Genomic DNA, 17,695 nt, shown 5'->3' with positions numbered 1-17,695 from the left:
ACGGCCCAGTGTGCAGTGCCTCCGCTCGACGGTGCGGTGCGCACGGCCCAGTGTGCAGTGCCTCCGCTCGACGGTGCAGTGCGCACGGCCCAGTGTGCAGTGCCTCCGCTCGACGGTGCAGTGCCTCCCTCGACGGTGCAGTGCGCACGGCCCAGTGTGCAGTGCCTCCGCTCGACGGTGCAGTGCCTCCCTCGACGGTGCAGTGCGCACGGCCCACGGCCTCCGCTGGAGCAGGCTATCCTCTGGCTGTAAGCACAAGCCGTACCTTTGCAGCGGTAAGCAGCACTGCCCGGGTGGCGCACTGTTTTCGAGGCCGGACAGGAGAGGCGCGGGGCAGACCGCGGCGCGTGCAGCTCTGCGTGCCGTCTTTGCCGCAGCGGCAGGCCACGCACGGGTCGTCCGGCAACGTCACGTTCCGACCCGCCCCGGCCACTGCCCCGGACAGCTGGCAGTCCGGCAGCGCGGGCAGCACTGCCCGGGCGCCGGCGGGTAGCGGGTGGCTGCAGGGGGTGTGCTTGTGGACACTGCGGGAGAAACGAGACGGGTCAGCGTGGCACGGCGTGTCACGCGAGGGTGAACGGCTCAAAGAACAGACCGGGCGGTGCATGAAGTGAAGTGGCTAGCGTGACAGCGTGCCGTTCTTTGCTGGACGCTGCTAGTGGGGATGCAGTTGTTCGTTCATGCACTTGTGGTTCAGAATGCGGGAAGCGTGTTTGGGGGAAGTCGTGGCTAAGTATACCGTTTTTGGCTACAAAAGAGACCGTGCTGAACAGCAAAATGTGGCAGAGATTGAGGCAGCCTTTTGCGTCCCCAGACAAAGACGCAGCAGACACCACAGGCCCCTGCCGAATATCTATATATCAAATTATCAAAAGACTAGACGGCACAGACACCACAGGCCCTGCCAAATAACTATATAGCAAATTATCAAAAGACTGGACGGCTATCACTACCCGCTGCCCTGTTATGAAGGCACCGTTGGCACTGAAGCATTCCATGAACAGCAAAACATACAAAGGAAGTACATATGCCACTAATCCGCACTGCAGTCCATTGTAACTCGCTCGATTTTGTACAGGCCATCATGTGAGCAGTCATCGGATGATTAATTGTCCTTGGAGATGTCCTGTACGCCGATGATAAGCGAGGAGATTACAGAAATAAGCGAAAGAGAGAGAGAAAAAGGGGTGTAGTTTTACAAAAAAGATGAGTGGGCTAAAGACAGTGACAAACATTATTTTTTGGAACGGATTTGGTTGGTTGACTGATACTCCCCTCCCCTCCCCCTGTCAAAGATGCAACGCCCCGGTGTTTGACACTGCGCTCCGCTCCCACATAGCTGCTGCGACCCCGCTCCCACGTCTGACAGTGCGCTCTGCTGACCTTGACCTTGGAGCGCGTGATGACTCCGCTGAAGCAGTGACTGACAAGACAGGGCTCTGCCGGGTCTCTCCACTCGTCTCCCTCCTTGTAGGAGCCATCCGCCGTCTGACATCCTGCACACAAGAGACAACCGTCACAGAACTATCCTACGCTCAAGGGTGGATCAGTGTTGAACACTCACCTTGAACGAAAAGTTTCTGATGCAACTGCCGGTGAAAAGACGCGGATACTGGCCCCTCCGGCCGGTGACTTCAAAACCGTGACATATTATGACAAAAAAGGAGCAAAAATATGACAACTTCTTTGCATCTGATGATTGGCAGAGATCGTTTTTTAAGGACTGTAATCTGATCTCAATCCCTCATACAACATGCACTGTGATCGCAATTGCAATGATTCCTGATTCCCTTCCAATGGTGGCAAGTACGATTAAAATAGAGGGTGGAAGCACAGCCGATCAAACTAATGCATCGTGTGTGACATAACGGCAATATGTTATGTCTAGACATGAATGCTGCTACCTGTATAGTTCTGGTGGTGCATTCTGGAAAGCAGATTGGCAGAATGCTCCAGGAGTGTTAAGCCCATTTCTAGATATCATGCAAATGTCAACAAGTGCCATGGTTGCGCCTAGCTTGTCCATCGACTGGGTCTGCGGCCCCGAACATTCAGGGGCGGGTTTTGGAAATAAGTGAAGACCACGTGCACATTTTCATCCAACTTTATGTACGACAGGCGAAAATTCGCGGCAGAATAGTGAACTGAAGAACAATTATAGCGAATGATAGCGTGCCATCCCGAAACAGCTACCATGTTGGTTTGGCTATTATATTTTGTCATAAGCCCTGCTTGATCTAAAACATTTTACGCCGCTTCGCGAGAAGCGTTTCAGCACGTTATAAGTCACCGGATTGCGATGTTTCAATAACACGCTAGGAACTGTGGGTGCCCAACGAGATAGACTGGCGTCTTTTGAATAGAAACACCCCAGTGCGACCCAGCGTCTGTAGTTGCAGTCAGGCTGTTGCTCTGCTCAATGATCTTGCGCTGGGAGATCACAGGCATGATATGCGCGGTGCAGAAAGAAATATGTAGGGATTTCGCCACCTGTCGCAAGGAGATGAGCTCCCTGTCAATGAGAGGATTCAGGAACCGTTTTATGCCCTGCACGATATCGTTGGGGGTGCGACAACGTGCCCACCTGCATAGCGAGTTGCACGTGGCCCTGGGTCCGATTTAATCGGTAATGCCAGTTTTCTCGAAATCTGTTCGAATGTCCCAGAATTTCGATTCGAAGCATCCGCTCCTGCGGAAGAAATCTTGCTGAACTCCACGCCTACAACTATGAAAGTCATATATTTATTTTGCGTTGTTTTTCCAACGCGTACGCTCTGTGAGATGCAAACCCTTCTTTGAAAAATATGCACCTGGGGCTATTATCCCGCGAATTCAACGAAACGCTACACCGTGGCTTTGATTCCCCCCCCCCCCCTTGGCGTTTTACGCAGTGACCCTTTTCAAAGCGCACTTGGGCTTTGGTGGGGGCTATCACATGGCCTGAAGTAACGCGCAAGTCCGCAGGCCAGCAATGGGAAGATACACGGATCAAAAGCGATATCTCAAACCCGGAACAGCTGATAACGACCCCTATGAGACTCCGCCATCGTCATGACGACGGTGATTTCATGACGATGACGACCGCGACAGCTGCAGTTGTCGCTAACTCGGGATACGCTCTGGGGCTCCCAAGAAAGGAAGAAATGTGATACTGTTTCAAAGCGTTCACAGCGAAAGCTGGAACTCGAAAATAGTTAAAGTTTGCACCCCCATTACATCTGAGTGGTGCTGTACTGGCTCTGTCTGGTGCTATCATTACACGTAAATAATTCTTAGGCTTCACCGGAAAATGTTCTTGACACATGCCCCAAAGGTGGGACACCCCTGTTACAGGCGCTGGTCACGGGGACGCTGCATGGATGAACTCTGGATTTGTCCTCAGCCCCATTCTCACCATGCAGTTGAGGACTGCCCCATGATGCAGCAAAATCGAGGCCTCTTGGTGTTACGTAACGCGAGAGTTTTCCGCTACGTATGCTTCGACAAACCGGCATATTATCTCCTGGCTGAATACGATCTCATAACTGAGGTGAAATGCAAAGGTGCAGGCGGGTGCCCGTTGATTTCCTTGCCATTGTTGTTGCCTTAGTAGCTCTCGGACATGCCTATGTCCACGTGGTGATTTTTCCGGACGGACCGGCGCCTTCTGGCCACATTGCACTCCGAAGGTATGGGGCCAGCTGGAATTCGAGCGCTGGCACCCGTAACAAAAATATATGCTAGTTGAATGAAACCAGTAAATCTCGTACTGTTGCCATAAATTCCGAATGAATGCATTTCCAACCGGAAATGTAACCTTTTGTGCTCATTACAAGCAAATTATAAAAATTAGCATTAGTGCTCAAACATCCGACAGAAACAGGTCGTTTAGAGTAATTAAACCATACATAAATTCGCAAGATTGAAAAGTAAGATGTTGCGGAAGTCGTTAGACAGCTGTGCTGACAGCTATATGCGGCCGGCGGCCGGCAGCGGCCAGCGCCCGGCGGGGCTGCTCGTTACTCGAGGCGCGGCAGCGGCGCCGATCGCGGCCATTCCTGTGGCGTCCGCCGCCGTCGGTAATGGCAAGGCCAGCCCGCCGGGTCACGGGGTCAACGTCGGCCGGCCGGCCGCGGCACCCTCACGGGCCGTCGCCGGACGGTCTGGTCGTCCCCGAGATCCTGCACCGCAATTAGCGAGCCAGCGTAAAGTGGCGGACAGGTATCAGGCCTCCGCGAACCCCTGGTGACCTCCGCTGACCTGTGGTGACCCGGGCCGGGCCGCGGACGCGGCTCGCCACGCTCTGTTCCGACCTGCAGAGTGGCCGACAGAGCAGCTAGTCCGGAATGCGGCGCACCGATTGGTGGCATCCGGTGTACCGAGGAAGCTGCGACGCGCAAGACGCGGGATTCCCTGGAGTCTTCCCGCGTGACCGAGGGGCGGGAAGATGACGGCGAACGTGGGGTGGAGGAGATGGCGCTTTCTTGGTAGAGGACAGAGAGGTGCAGAAGCCACAGAGAATGAAACCCAAGTCTGACTTAAGGTTGAATATCACTGGCATCTCCTTAACATGAGTGATAAGGAGGGCTTAATCAAGATGCTTATTCACCTTCTCAATTGTATTTCATTCATACCGTTGTAAATTCCGCTTGCTGTGTTTTACTGGTGTTGCATTTTTTCATTCAATGACTGACATAAACATGCAACTGCACCTCGTAGATACACAAACAGGGTCAGGCCCGTCCTTAATTGTTTATTCTGAATGCAAGTGCAATCTAAGCAATATTGACGTGAACTAAACACATTCGTCTCAGTTCGCGTTCATGAGCAGTGGCGCCTGACAAAATGCTTGAGTCAGGTAAAATGCTCTAGATAAGCCAGGCATTTACGAATATTTCTTAATCACCCCGTATCAGCCGTAAAATACAATTTCCGTGAGCAGCTCTTGATTTACGGCTGAAACCTAATGGCGTTGGAAAATTATGCCCTTTTATGGAGCCCGCCTGACATGCCTTTTAAACTCAACCAAACGAAGGCAAACCACTATATGGCAAGGTTATCTTCAGTGAAATGTGTGAGGCAGCTCACATTGATGCAAACATGGATCATAAAGCAATGCGGGATTTGACACATGTAAGCCAAACATAATATCTCTGGCCCCAGAGAAACGTGATTGCCTTAACGGCCCTACTTGCCTTTACAGCGTTCGCAGCAGGAGTCAGGCTTGATCTTCTGTCCCAGCATGACCAGATGACACGTCTCGGTCATGGGGCAGTGCTCCCGATCGCAGGTCACCAGACCACCCTGCAGCAAATATGCACGGTTTGGAGGTCAGAGGTCACGACAGGTGCTCGCGCCCGTCACCCAACATCCTGATCGAACAGAGAGCTGTTTGGACCACAGGTCTTTTCCAAGACGGCGGTCAAAGTGTCCAGTGGCACTGTGCTCAGTTTCACAATCATTCTAGGAGACTGAAGTCTCAAGTCACGTCGAATGATGAGATTACAAACAAAATCGTAGGTTAACCGGCCTGCCACCGAACCCAGCCGCGTGCAATCCGTAAATGTCGCTATCAAGCTGAAACGAGTGTTTTAGAATGCGATGTTACCCACGCGAACTCCAGGATATCCGGCGCCGGAGACCCACATTGGCCCGTGGGGAACAGTGCCGGGTCAGGGGTTATGAGCAGGCCGCTGATCGAGGTGCGAGGTCACGGCTGACGTCAGAACTCGGTCCGTGCCACAGGTCGCGGTGGCAAAGCACGCGGAAAGAGATGAGAACCGTTGGGCGCATTCGGACCGACGCCACTTACGTCAACACCCAAAAGGTTACATCCTCGTGGCATGCACTGACCCGTGCCAGCAAAACAGGTCTTCTGCAAACCATCTGGCGAACGGCACGTGGAAAGTAATCAGTGAAACGTGCATGCATGACGCGAAGTGAAATTCCACTTCGGCGCCATTTCAGGTTTGGTTCGCCACCCGCCGGTGAGCAGGAGATGCGAGCTACGAAGTCAGTCAAGTATGGTAAGCGCGGTGCTCGAAGATGCATAGAGGTACCTTGCTGACACCATTAAAATAACAAGGCGCACTTCAGTTATAAGGTGTGATATCTGGATGTTCGCTACATCGGAGGAATACCATATTATCACAACAGTAAGGCTTCAAAGATGTGAACAGCATTGGGCTAAACTCAACGTCGCAAATATTCCGCGACGCGAGAATCCTAACCCGTGGCCGTGACTCAGATGTCGTAAACATTTATGCAAACGTGCCTAAACATTTGTAAAGATCAGATTTGATAAACAACGGACGACAATGTATTGCATCATGCCCGGGTTAACTGTTCGTTGCAGTGTTGACAGGCGCATACGTACAAGTTGAATTAACGTAGCAGAAAGCGAAATTTAGAAAAGAAGGCGAGCTCGCAATGTGAAATATAATAGAAAATGTAAACATATTGTGTATGCCAAAGCGCTCCGGATAGAACGGCGATTTTAAATAACGCTCGATAACGATTACTGAGAAGTATGAGGGTGGCATCCCCCCAATCTCTTCCGCATATCAACCACCTGTTCTTTCGACTTTGACTTGTCGACTAGCTACCAATGTCACAGCTGTCATGCTGATGCAACCAGGTTGCAACGCTAATCCTTTTGATGCAAGCACTTCTCGTTGTACTGCACGAACCAGATCAGCTTGCAGTGGAAGTCAATTAGCATTTGTTGCTGTTGCTAGTGATCCAAACACATAGAAACTGCTGGCATTACTTTCATTTAAAACGCATAGATACTGCGCACAGATGGGTTAAAACCAGCCGAACCACGAGTCAGTCAACGTAAGAATTGCAGATAAAGGTCTAGGGCTTATTGCAAAGGCTGCTGCGAGCGAGAGTACAGTCCGCAAGGGCGAGAGCACGGTCCACAAAGGGCGAGAGCACAGACCACACGGGCGAGAGCACAGTCCACACGGGCGAGAGCACAGACCACACGGGCGAGAGCACAGTCTACAAGGTCTCGCTTAAACTGTAAACAAGCTTTACGTTTGGGTGGGTCGGCTTGGCCAAGCTCTCTTCAAGCTAACATTTATGCAGGCACGTGCCAAAGCTTCACTGAGCTTTCAGCACAGAAGGCTCAACCTCAAATGTTGTGCCGTATAGACTAGTATAGTTCGCCTGCAAACAGTTTAAACAAGCAGGTCTTCCTTGGACCATTGTAATTTCACTAATTCTCTCGATCCACCTAAGCCATCGGATACGGCTGAAAGGGTGCAATCTTCAAATCGTTTTTAGGAAACAACAACACAATTCAAAGGGGGTCCAAATCCCGACGAATCGGCGGCGCATCAAAAGAACGCTGCTGACCTGGTATGAAAAGAAGCATCGCACTGGCGCAGAGTGATCGGACAACACGTTCACAGCCAATAATTTTAAAGGACAACAGAGTCAGGACTCTCGGCCTGACAGCAGCAGGAAGGGGGCGAGAGCTTCCCCTCCCAGGAAGAGCTTTACTTCCCTTGACCGCCCCCCCCCCCTTTGGTGAGCAGCTGACCATCGGCTCTTATTGTGTTTGTGGACCCTATGCAAGCCTAGGGCTTCTGGGCAGAACAACCGTTTATCTTATTGATAGGTTGTTCTGTTTTTATCCATTTGACTTCCATTCCCTTTTACTTTTTGAGTCTTTGACTTTTGTCATTTGATTCTTTGTCATTTGGCTTTCTGTCCTATTGCGTTTTGCCTTTGAATTCCCGCACCCGAATTTCATCCGGCGTGACTTCTTGTCGTTTGACCTGTTGCCATTATACTTTTTGTTCTTCGACTTATTGTCGTTTGACTTTTTTGTCCTACAGCCCCCGTAGAAGTGTGGGTCGCTCTGTCAGCCGAAGACGCGGCAATGTGCCAAAACCATGAGCGCAACCGCTGTAGTGTGTCTTTTAGGATTCGTGTTACGTACCAACGACCAAAGCAGACAAAGGTGTGAGATCGAATGCACAGTGTAAGCAATGCAACAGCTGCAATTCACAATCGGGTATTTATCCTATCCGCCATTGGGTGCGCTTGAAATCGACCAGAGAACGGCCAATGTCACCTTCTTCAAATGCCATCTCGAGTACAGGACGCCGTAGTATAAACCGTGAGATATGGTGTCATGAAAGTCACACAAGCGTTCGGTCCCGTTTATTTTTGCCAATACCTATCATAAATATTTGCGTTCTCGGGAAAATTAGCCACAACTGCGAGGATAAAGAATTATCGCGAATGCATCGGTGTTTCGATTAAAACTGGCAATCCTGACAGAAATCAGCCAGAAAATTTACGTTGTTGTTAGGCAACATTGCCTGAAAGTTACCCGGGAGCTACTGTGCGAATGTTACAGCAGCGGACCCAGCCCGTTAAATACGCATGAGATGGTTTTTCCAAAGCATTGATGAAGCCCATTGGTATCGGTTTCCAAGAATGTTTAGTTGAGATGTCTAGCTTTGACATCGCCTGCATCGTGGCAGTTAGCAACTCTCATATCCTATCTTATGCTTAACCTGACCATGATATCCTGCTGATGCATCCTTTAATCGAAAGCACAAAGACTAACACGTCGTTACTGTGTAGGTCGAGTCAAAGTTACATGCTGCGCAAGTAAAATCCAAACAACGAACCAGAGATGAAGACACCGACACGGGGCATGGGTCGCAAATGCATGAACTGAACTTAACACCCTCGATCGCGTCAATTTTAGGCCAGTTGTGCTAGTCAGGCCATTGAGGGTATCCGAGCCGCAGCGGTGCAAAAATACTTCCAGGAAGCTGCTGTCAGCCGCCCGAGCCTCTCCATTGACGTGTGCCAGACGTACTGCGCCGGCATGCCTTCGCAAAACTGCCAGCGCTCGAGTCCCTGGTGCCGGACCGAAGCCACCATGACCTTCGCGGTCACACAATCATCCGCTGCAGCGTGTATGACCGGGCAACGTTCCTGGATCCCAAGCAACGATCCCATATCACGCAGGGTGCCTCTCAACAGTGAGAAGGCGGCCCTTATCCTAAAGGATAATTTGACAACACCACTGAGTGACCCAACATCTCAAGGATCCTTCATGCGTTGGAGAATGCATCCAACGTCATGAACGATGCCTCGGAAGTAGAACATTTACGGAAATGTCAGAGAAATTGTCAGGAAAGGTGCCACGGAAAATACATGCCGAAAAAGATTTCGGCAAAACCGTGAAAACCCCCATGTTCCGAAAAGATACTTCGGCGAAGCTGTGTCACAGTTCTACGACTGTAGAAAACAATTCAGAAATGTTTTTACGTAAAACTTGTCTCCGCACGCGGAACCCAACATTTTCGCATTCGCTGCTGGGATATGTTTTCGTGATCTGGGACCATGTCTGATTACGGTCTCCGACTTAGACTTTGACCGTTCGTAGCTCGTTGAAACGAACCCACGGCGTGGCCGAATTTCGTGACGGCGATGTCCACGTGGTGCCCACCAGCCTGCTGTCGTCCGGTCACGTGACCTCACCGTCGGCGTGTCCGCCTGTGTGCGGACCGCTACCGCCGCTGCCGACCCTGGCCGAGGTCGACGGGGCTCCGCGGGACCCAGGCCGTTCGGCCTCTGGATCACAACATAACATCACAATCCTACATTTGACCCACAGCGAGCGCCCGGTTGGCGGCAACAAAACAAGCATTGACCCGGCCGGCTCCTCCGGGAGAAATCTCCCTCGCAGGCGAGCCGACCCGGGGAGGCGTGGCGGAGAGGCCGAGCCACTGTTGCTAGAGGCCGGGTGCACTGGCCTGCCTTTATGCGGCTGCACACTGCATGCTGGCAGCTGTCCTTGGCTGGCACGCGGTGGGCCTTGCACGGGAATTCTGGCTCTCGCGGGGCCGCGACGCCTATGACCTCCCCGAGAGTGGTTCTCAACTCGACCGCGGACGCGCCGTCGCCGCGCCAAATTGGCCGGCATTGATTGCACTGGCTGGATAAAAAATGTCGGGTGGCCTGGAAAAGCCGGCTGGTAGCCGTTTTCCTGCATTGCTTTTGCCGCGGTGGTAACGCCGAGCGTGTCAGGTCAAGCCATTTGAGTACTGACGCTGGAGCAAGAACCGGTTTTACATGACATGACGTTTGCATTATTTGTCTAATCTATCTATGCTGCACAAAGCTCTGCGAGTATCGGCCGGCCGGCGCATCTCACCTTACGAAATGCATACCTGTGTTGAAAACAGGCGTCACATAAATGTAGCGCAAGCCATACAAATTTGCATTATTGTGCAATCGGATACATGCGAAGACGAGGGTATGCTGACCATTGCCTCATTTGCATAGGTACGGACACCATGCTATGCATTTTCATAGTGATAGCCCAGCCGGCATGTACTGTCAGGCAGCATGTTCCTCACCCGGTGAGATATAAGTTCAGGCAGAGTTAGAGTTACACTGTTATTCATGAATGCCATACTGCACCTTTGTGTAAGTTTAACGATGTTTAGTTTGCGTTCGAAACTGCCCACCAATCTATTGGTGGCGCACGCTGGGTTTGTTTTATCTGTAAGTTAGATCGTAACTGCCTTTGTGACGCAATTGTGACATGGTGCAGATATTAGGCGGACGCTTTTGCTGCCTTTCTCTTTTTAGTCTTCTCTCCGCAGTTGGAGCGTCAAAACCTTTGTGATGCATTTATAGCTGTTTGCAGCGAGCGGTGATGACGCAAATAAAAAGGGTGGTTTCAAATGTTTGCCATTATTGTTGCCACCATCGTTAACCCGCACAGCCAACACTATTAAATGATTATTGATACATTACCAAGCACCAACAGATGACCAAGGTGCTATGCAGTTTTAAGGCAGAAGGAAAACCAGAGCACAATCTTGGGGAAAACCATTCGCTGTGTTCACTTATTATGTTGCGTCATTACATTACACGTGATGCACATGCTATTTTCTAATACTAGAGATATATAACAAAACTGAGCACACACATATTTGATTAACTGGCGATCACAAGCTGGGAGCGAAAATGCTGGTCAGTTACACCCAACATTATCCCCAAAAGTTCAGGGGCATCACTTGTCTGCGTCAAAACCACAGTCTACAAAATCACAATGGCAAGACCACACTATTCACCGCTCCCTCTCTCTCCCTCTCTCTCTCTCTCTCTCTCTCTCTCTCTCTCTCTCTCTCTCTCTCTCTCTCTCTCTCTCTCTCTCTCCATCTGTCTCTCCCCCTCTCCCTCTCCCTCGCTCTGTCCCTCTCTCTCTCCCTTTTCCTCTCCCTCTCCCTCTCCCTCCACCCCCTTTCCCTCTTCCCCCAACCCTCTTTCTTTCTCTTTCCCTCTCCCTCCCCCTCTACCTTCTCTCCCTCTCCCTCTCCCTCTTTCCCCCTCTCCCTCTTTCTTTCAGTCTCTTGCCGCTCCGCACACCTGGAGTCCAGTTTACAGCGGCTGCCGTGATGCGGGCCTCTCTATTTACTGGGCCTGTTCAACACATCTGGCGAGCTTCATTACATGGCCGCCTGTGTTTGCCGGCGAACCGCGGTGGCGCCTCAGGGCACCGGCCGCCGACCCGTCTGTTGAGTCTGCCGCCCGCACTAGGACCGCCGACTGCGCCAAGCGGCCGCGTCCGCGCCGACTTCTGACGCGGTGCCGCGCGCGCGAGCCCGCCGCGCCGGCGGGCGACGGCGACGGAGGCCGAACCCCCACCTGCGAGCAGGGGTCGCGACGGCGCCGCACACGGCAGGCAAGCAATGGAGCATAAGGCTGTGGACCGCTGCCAGCTAAATTTCGTCGGGCTTTCATGCAGAGGGGACGACGGCTTGCTCGATGTCGACGCTTTTGAAATGACGTCTGAGTAGTTCCCCAGCGGGACCGCGGCCTCCGGGAATTTCGTGTAGTCTTTGAAGATTCTGAGCTTGATCGGTGGTGGCAGAACTTTTATTTGCGCCGCTGGCGCGGTGAGTGTGAAGCCCTCGTCATCTTCTGCCAGTCAATGCTTCAGAGGCAGCAATCAAAAACCCATGGTTAGTTTGGCATCTGAAGAATTCAGCCGCTCTCTATTTGACCCCTTCAGGTCGACCAGTGACCTTTCAGACCAAATTACTATTTATGGATGAGAACCGTGATCGAATAATTCCCCTTTACCGGCGAGAAATCAAAGGAAAATGCGCAGTTCAGCGCGTGGGGATTGACCATGAACCAAATCCACACTTGCCGACACATCTGCTGAATAACGGCCAAGTGCCACCAGCCTTTCACAACCCTCACAAGTGTCCGCATCACGCAGGCACGGCAAGTTTTAACGCCGTCCCTTTTGTTTTGGAAGGTCACAAGATACAGAAGTCCTGTCAATTGTTATAATTTCCGAGAACTTTCGAGAGCCCAGCATTCGAACACCGACCAGAGGTGGTGCTGCATGCCTCTTCAGTGAACAGGACGTGCTGTAAGTTCCGCAGTTACTGGAACCCTGAGCGTGAGTGCCCGTGACCCGCCGTGCGTTTCAAAGTGTCCGGGTCCCGCTGCGAGTTCCAGAGTGCCCTGGACCGGCTGTGAGTTCCAGAGCGACCTGGACCGGCCGCGAATTCCAGAGTACACTGGACCGGCTGTGAGTTCCAGAGTGCCCCGGATGGGCTGCAAGTTCAAGAGTGCCCCGGACCGGCTGTGAGTTCCAGAGTGCCCCTGACGGGCCGTGAGTTTCAGAGTGCCCCAGACGGGCTGTGAGTTCCAGAGTGCCCTGGACCGGCCGCGAGTTCCAGAGTGCCCTGAACCGGCTGCGAGTTCCAGAGTGCCCTGAACCGGCTGTGAGTTCCAGAGTGCCCCGGACGGGCTATGAGTTCCAGAGTGCCCTGGACCGGCTGCGAGTTCCAGAGTGCCCCGGACCGGCTTTGAGTTCCAGAGTGCCCTGGACCGGCTGTGAGTTCCAGAGTGCCCCAGACGGGCCGAGAGCTCCAGCGCCGGCGGGCGTGCCGCCGCTGGGCTGGCGGGGGGCTCGGCCTCGCCCGCTGCTCATGATCTATGAAGCCGGGGCCGCGCAGTCTGGCAGGCCGCTGGCCGCTCCGAATACGAATGGCCGGCTGCCAACAGGTGATGCACCAATCACTATTCCGATCACTTCTCGGGGCGTAGAGGGCCGTTCAGCTGTGTGCCACCATCAGTCAAAACAGGCGGAACATAAGTGACATCACGGCCTGCCGGCGAGCGCAAAAACCGCCGATGCCAGCCGACCGAGGCAGATTGACAATGGAGATATGATTAATGAAGTTTGGCTCCGGAGTACAGACACGACGGCTGTAATTTATTTGAAGGGATGTCTCAGTCATGGCGCGGCATGCAGAAGGGAATGAGCTGATTGTATTCACCTGCAGAAACTATGCATCTCCTTCGCCGAAAGCCTACAATCCCGATTTCAATCGATTGTGATGAAGCAAAGCCGACTTTGCACCCAATCAGTGGAAGTCGATCAATCACACGCAACCGGTGGGTAAGCGGGGAGGAATGGAACCGGAGAAAACGTCTCCGATATTCTATTACATACTTTAACGTGCCAGTTCCAACTTGGAAATTGACAATTATTCACTGATCCCATAACGGCGACAATCGTCACAAGACGCTGACACGCTCATGACCGAAGCAGCTACTTGCGCGGATGAGTAACGTGACAACCGCGATCATGGAGCCCGAAAGATGCCGCAGAGGTGATGTCTGACACCGACGACGGCGGCAGTGACGCGGCAAGTGCGCCGACCGATCGCCGACCGCACGCGCCGGCGCCCGCCGCGGCGTAGGCGGAGTCTGGGAGCCGGGCCGGGCCGGCGCGGACACCGAACGCCGTTCCCGCGACACCGGCCGACCCTGGCCTCGGGCCGCCGCAGCGCGGCCGCCGTCGGCCCACTAATGGCACGTTCCCACGGCAGCGATCTGTCCCCTGTCGTCCGCGCTGTCGCCGCAGCTAACCAGCGCCGGCGGCGGCGGGCGGCCGGGGCCGCACGGCCGCCCGGGGCGCGCCCCATCCCCGGCGCCGACCAATCAGCGGAACGGTTTGTCCGTCACAGCCGTCGGGACCACGGGCGCAACCGTGAGAGCGCCGGCCAGAGCCCCTGCACGGTGGGTGTAACGACACTCTGGTCGCAGGTCAACTAGAGAGTGCAGCGAAGCGAGGCAATTTGAGATGGACAAGGGCAATGGCTGCTCACAATCCCATCAGTCCTCGTCCGGTCTTAGGTTCAGCCCTGGCTGAACGGAGGCAGCCGCAGAGGGTGCTCGTGCTTGTTTTCGGTAGCGGAGTTCTCAGGATTTTTACATCCCTCCGATCAAATGCGGAGGATGAATATTTTTTGCGGGGTGACGTTGCCGTTCATGACCCGTTTGATACATGTCAACGGGTATGTCGACCGACATTCCATGGAGTTTGACAAGCGATATCCCGCGTCTTTTGCGACGTTGTCGTGCCCTTAGAGGACTTCATGGACTGGACGACCCCGCCGGTATCCATACTGAACGGGTACATCCATGGATCGGGCATAGCAATTTGGATAAATATGCATATCGCAAGACGGAAAAATGCCGAGGACTTTGTTGATGGCGTCAGCATGAAAGAGGTACCTTGAAGGCAGAAAGGTAAGTTGTACAATACACCGGCATTGGAAGTACTTACCGAAATCTACAAGCGATTGCTAGTTATGATCCCCGGGCACAGACGGATTGCCCGCCTAGTTTAAAAGCATATTTGAGGAACGAATGGAACATTTCTTTAATACAATGTCGTGAATAGCTGTCAAAATGTCAAACTCCAAGTACACTACAAGAGAACATTCTCACATTAAATTCTCAAACATCTGATGCCCGAAGATCAGATTGAATCACAAACACCGACAATCCTATTGAACTCAAGTAATGGGATACCTCTGTCTGCATTGGCGAATGGCATATATATATATACATATATATATATATATATATATATATATATAGATATATAGATATATAAAGACGTGGTCGGAGCCGATCCAACACGTTTCGTGCCGGAGTGCTTCATCGTGGACAGCAAGTTGAAAAACGATCTTATTCAGCACTTGAAGAAATCGGACAGGGAAGCTCATTTTCTTAGCATAGACATTCAATATACTTTGCTATGTGTTTCTTTCGTTCACATCATTTCGAGAAAAGGCATGATCAAGATCCTTTTGCTAGGTGGTTTAACCCTTGCCCTACGAAATATTTTCGACTTCGTCCTGCAAGGGGCCTCAGATGTCCCTAAGATCTCAAACACTAAGTAAGTTAGAGTCACGAGGAAAACGGAAATCCATTGCCATCCATTCCCATTGGAAATCCATTGCCAGACTGCACCAGATAAGTGCACCTGAATGATGGGAAGTGTGACCTTTGGCTAGTCAGATCAGATCAAAATGATTGAATGAGCCTAATAGAAATTACTAATCATATATCAAGACCTAATCATGCTGTGGCAATGCAGAAGACGGCGCTGAGTAGTTCTTGGAGAACTCCATCTGATAATTACTAGTCGGACACATTTGACCTATACTATGTCATACGAGGTCAGACCAGCGAAAACAAGTTATTGTGTTGGCCGCTATGGCTGTGTTAGGCCTAAACAAATCACATCAATGAAGGGAATATGTAAAAAAGACCTTCCAAAGTCGTGAAGTATGTGTTATTGAGGCTTCATTCAGATAACATTCAAAGGGTCACATCTGGCCACAAAGGTCAGAGTTTGATCAGAACCGATCAATCCGTCAAAACCCGAGACTAGACGGGAACGGCTCTGTTGTCACGCGACGCATCCAGACTTCATGTGTCCTGTTTGACTGTTAACTGGGGCGTCTGTCAGTTCGAATCGACCATTCGTCTGCTGCATCCTCCGACGCTGCTGCACCTTTGCGGCTCGCCTTTAATTCCACTCCAGGCGCTTCACCTAACCTTAAAGACGAGCGTTCGTGAAGCCACAAAGATGCTGCGTAAGACCTTAAAATCTGCAAAACGTGTCCGCATGTATGCATGTATGCCCTCTGCTCGACATTCCCCCAGGAATCGGGCGACGCTAACATGACGCCCAGGCCGTGCCAGTCCTCAGAGCAGTCACGCCTGAGCGGCAGACGTGGCGCGTGCCGGTGTCCGGCAGGAGTCAGGCGGCGGGCGTCATGGGGCGCATCGCGGCGCGGCGGTGTGCACGGGCGCGGCGGCGGCAGAGGAGGCGGCGGGGAGAGCGCGCCTCCGCCTGCGGAGACTGCAGCTGGCCACAGGAGACCAGCCCGACCCGGACCTCGACACGGACGGCCGCCGACGGGACCTCGGCACGGACGGCCGCCGACGGGACCTCGGCACGGGCGGCAGCCGACGGGACCTCGGCACGGGTGGCCGCCGACGGGACCTCGGCACGCGGCCGCCGACGGGACCTCGGCACAGTGAGTCAGTGCCGCCTCGGACCGCGCGCTGCGGTACAGCGGAGCACGAGACTGTGTGATGGGTCGCAGCCTCTGAATCGTGGATCGTCGAATTGTGAAACTATGTGTCATGAGACAGTGTGCCTTCGGATCAGGGCGCGGGGACCATCGTGAGCACGACCCATGTCGTTACGGGGTCACGGTCACCGAGGACAGCGCAGCAACGGATCAATAAAGGATGAACAAGTGAATGAACCCGAAACGGACCAAAGAACGCAGGAGCATGAAACCGTTGCGCTGTCATGCACTGAAGTCATGGGACCGTGGCATCATGCCACATGAGACCGTGTATTGCATGACTGCACAAGTATCGAATTATGGGGCTCGAGATCGCGTGCGACAGTGCAACCACGGAGCGGTGGAAGCGCGCGCCGAAACAGCGATAAGGCTAGAGGGTTTGCGGACTAGCTGCGCCCCACCGACCAGGAGTTTGTGTCTTGCACTCGAGCTATATGCCCAGGCCTAACCATTTAGTGCCTCGCGGTTAACCTCCCTGCGATACATGCTACCTGCGCATGTTGTTCTGGATTTGTATCAGCATAATGCAGTCGCGCGCATGCATACGCGTACCGACATATGGGTGAAGTTTGGCATCTGTTCAGGGCATACCCACAATATTTGGCTTGCCTTCCCCCCCCCCCCACATAAAATTCAACGCGTCAAAGGCGTACCAAGCACATATACAAACAGAAAACAAATTTCGTTTTTCTTAATGTGTATCTTGATTCATTTCTATGGATCCGTCAACGATTGTCGACTGCGTCCCCACCTGCGGTCATTTCTTATAAGCGATTTATACTTATTGATACGTTTATATACACATACGTATGCATATAGATACATACATATATTCTCTCTCTTTGTATATATATATATATATATATATATATATATATATATATATATATATATACATGTGTGTGTGTATAATGCGCAAATTTTGATAATTTGATTGACTTAAGCCTGAACTGTATATACCAATGCAAAGACGTTCATTAGAAATCGGCATGAGACGTTTTTCAAACAATGGTGTGCATAACCACTCATGTTGCACGACCCCATATAATGTCAACTGCCACATCACGCCGTCGGCATGTCATAGAGCAGTTTTTTCCTTGCTCAACACATGTGATTGACACTGCTCGCGGCCGGTGTAATCGATCAGCCCGCGATAAAGTATTCGGGTGTCACGTTTCAGTACCCCTGCCGTGGGGCGCTCGGCCCAGCTCGGAACATTCCTTCACCTCAGCTGGCCAGGTGCGGCCCCGCAC

General features: G+C 52.4%; 1 protein-coding gene across 1 annotated transcript in view; it reads right to left on the bottom strand.

Annotated features, from left to right (window-relative positions):
• Window positions 1-17,695, bottom strand: part of LOC119090117 (BMP-binding endothelial regulator protein) — a 48,619-nt gene that overhangs the window by 1,098 nt on the left and 29,826 nt on the right. Inside the window, exons 4-6 of the mRNA XM_037212911.1 lie at window positions 5,175-5,283; window positions 1,361-1,496; window positions 320-524 (exon numbers count right to left, since the gene is read on the bottom strand). Of these exons, the coding sequence (XP_037068806.1) occupies window positions 320-524; window positions 1,361-1,496; window positions 5,175-5,283 (450 nt within the window). The remainder of the gene's footprint in view (window positions 1-319; window positions 525-1,360; window positions 1,497-5,174; window positions 5,284-17,695) is intronic.

The sequence above is a fragment of the Pollicipes pollicipes genome, unplaced genomic scaffold, assembly GCF_011947565.3.
Source record: "Pollicipes pollicipes isolate AB1234 unplaced genomic scaffold, Ppol_2.1 Scaffold_3087;HRSCAF=3621_pilon_pilon_pilon, whole genome shotgun sequence".
Classification (NCBI taxonomy): domain Eukaryota; kingdom Metazoa; phylum Arthropoda; class Thecostraca; order Pollicipedomorpha; family Pollicipedidae; genus Pollicipes; species Pollicipes pollicipes.
This window is presented reverse-complemented; position numbering and strand designations above follow the sequence as displayed.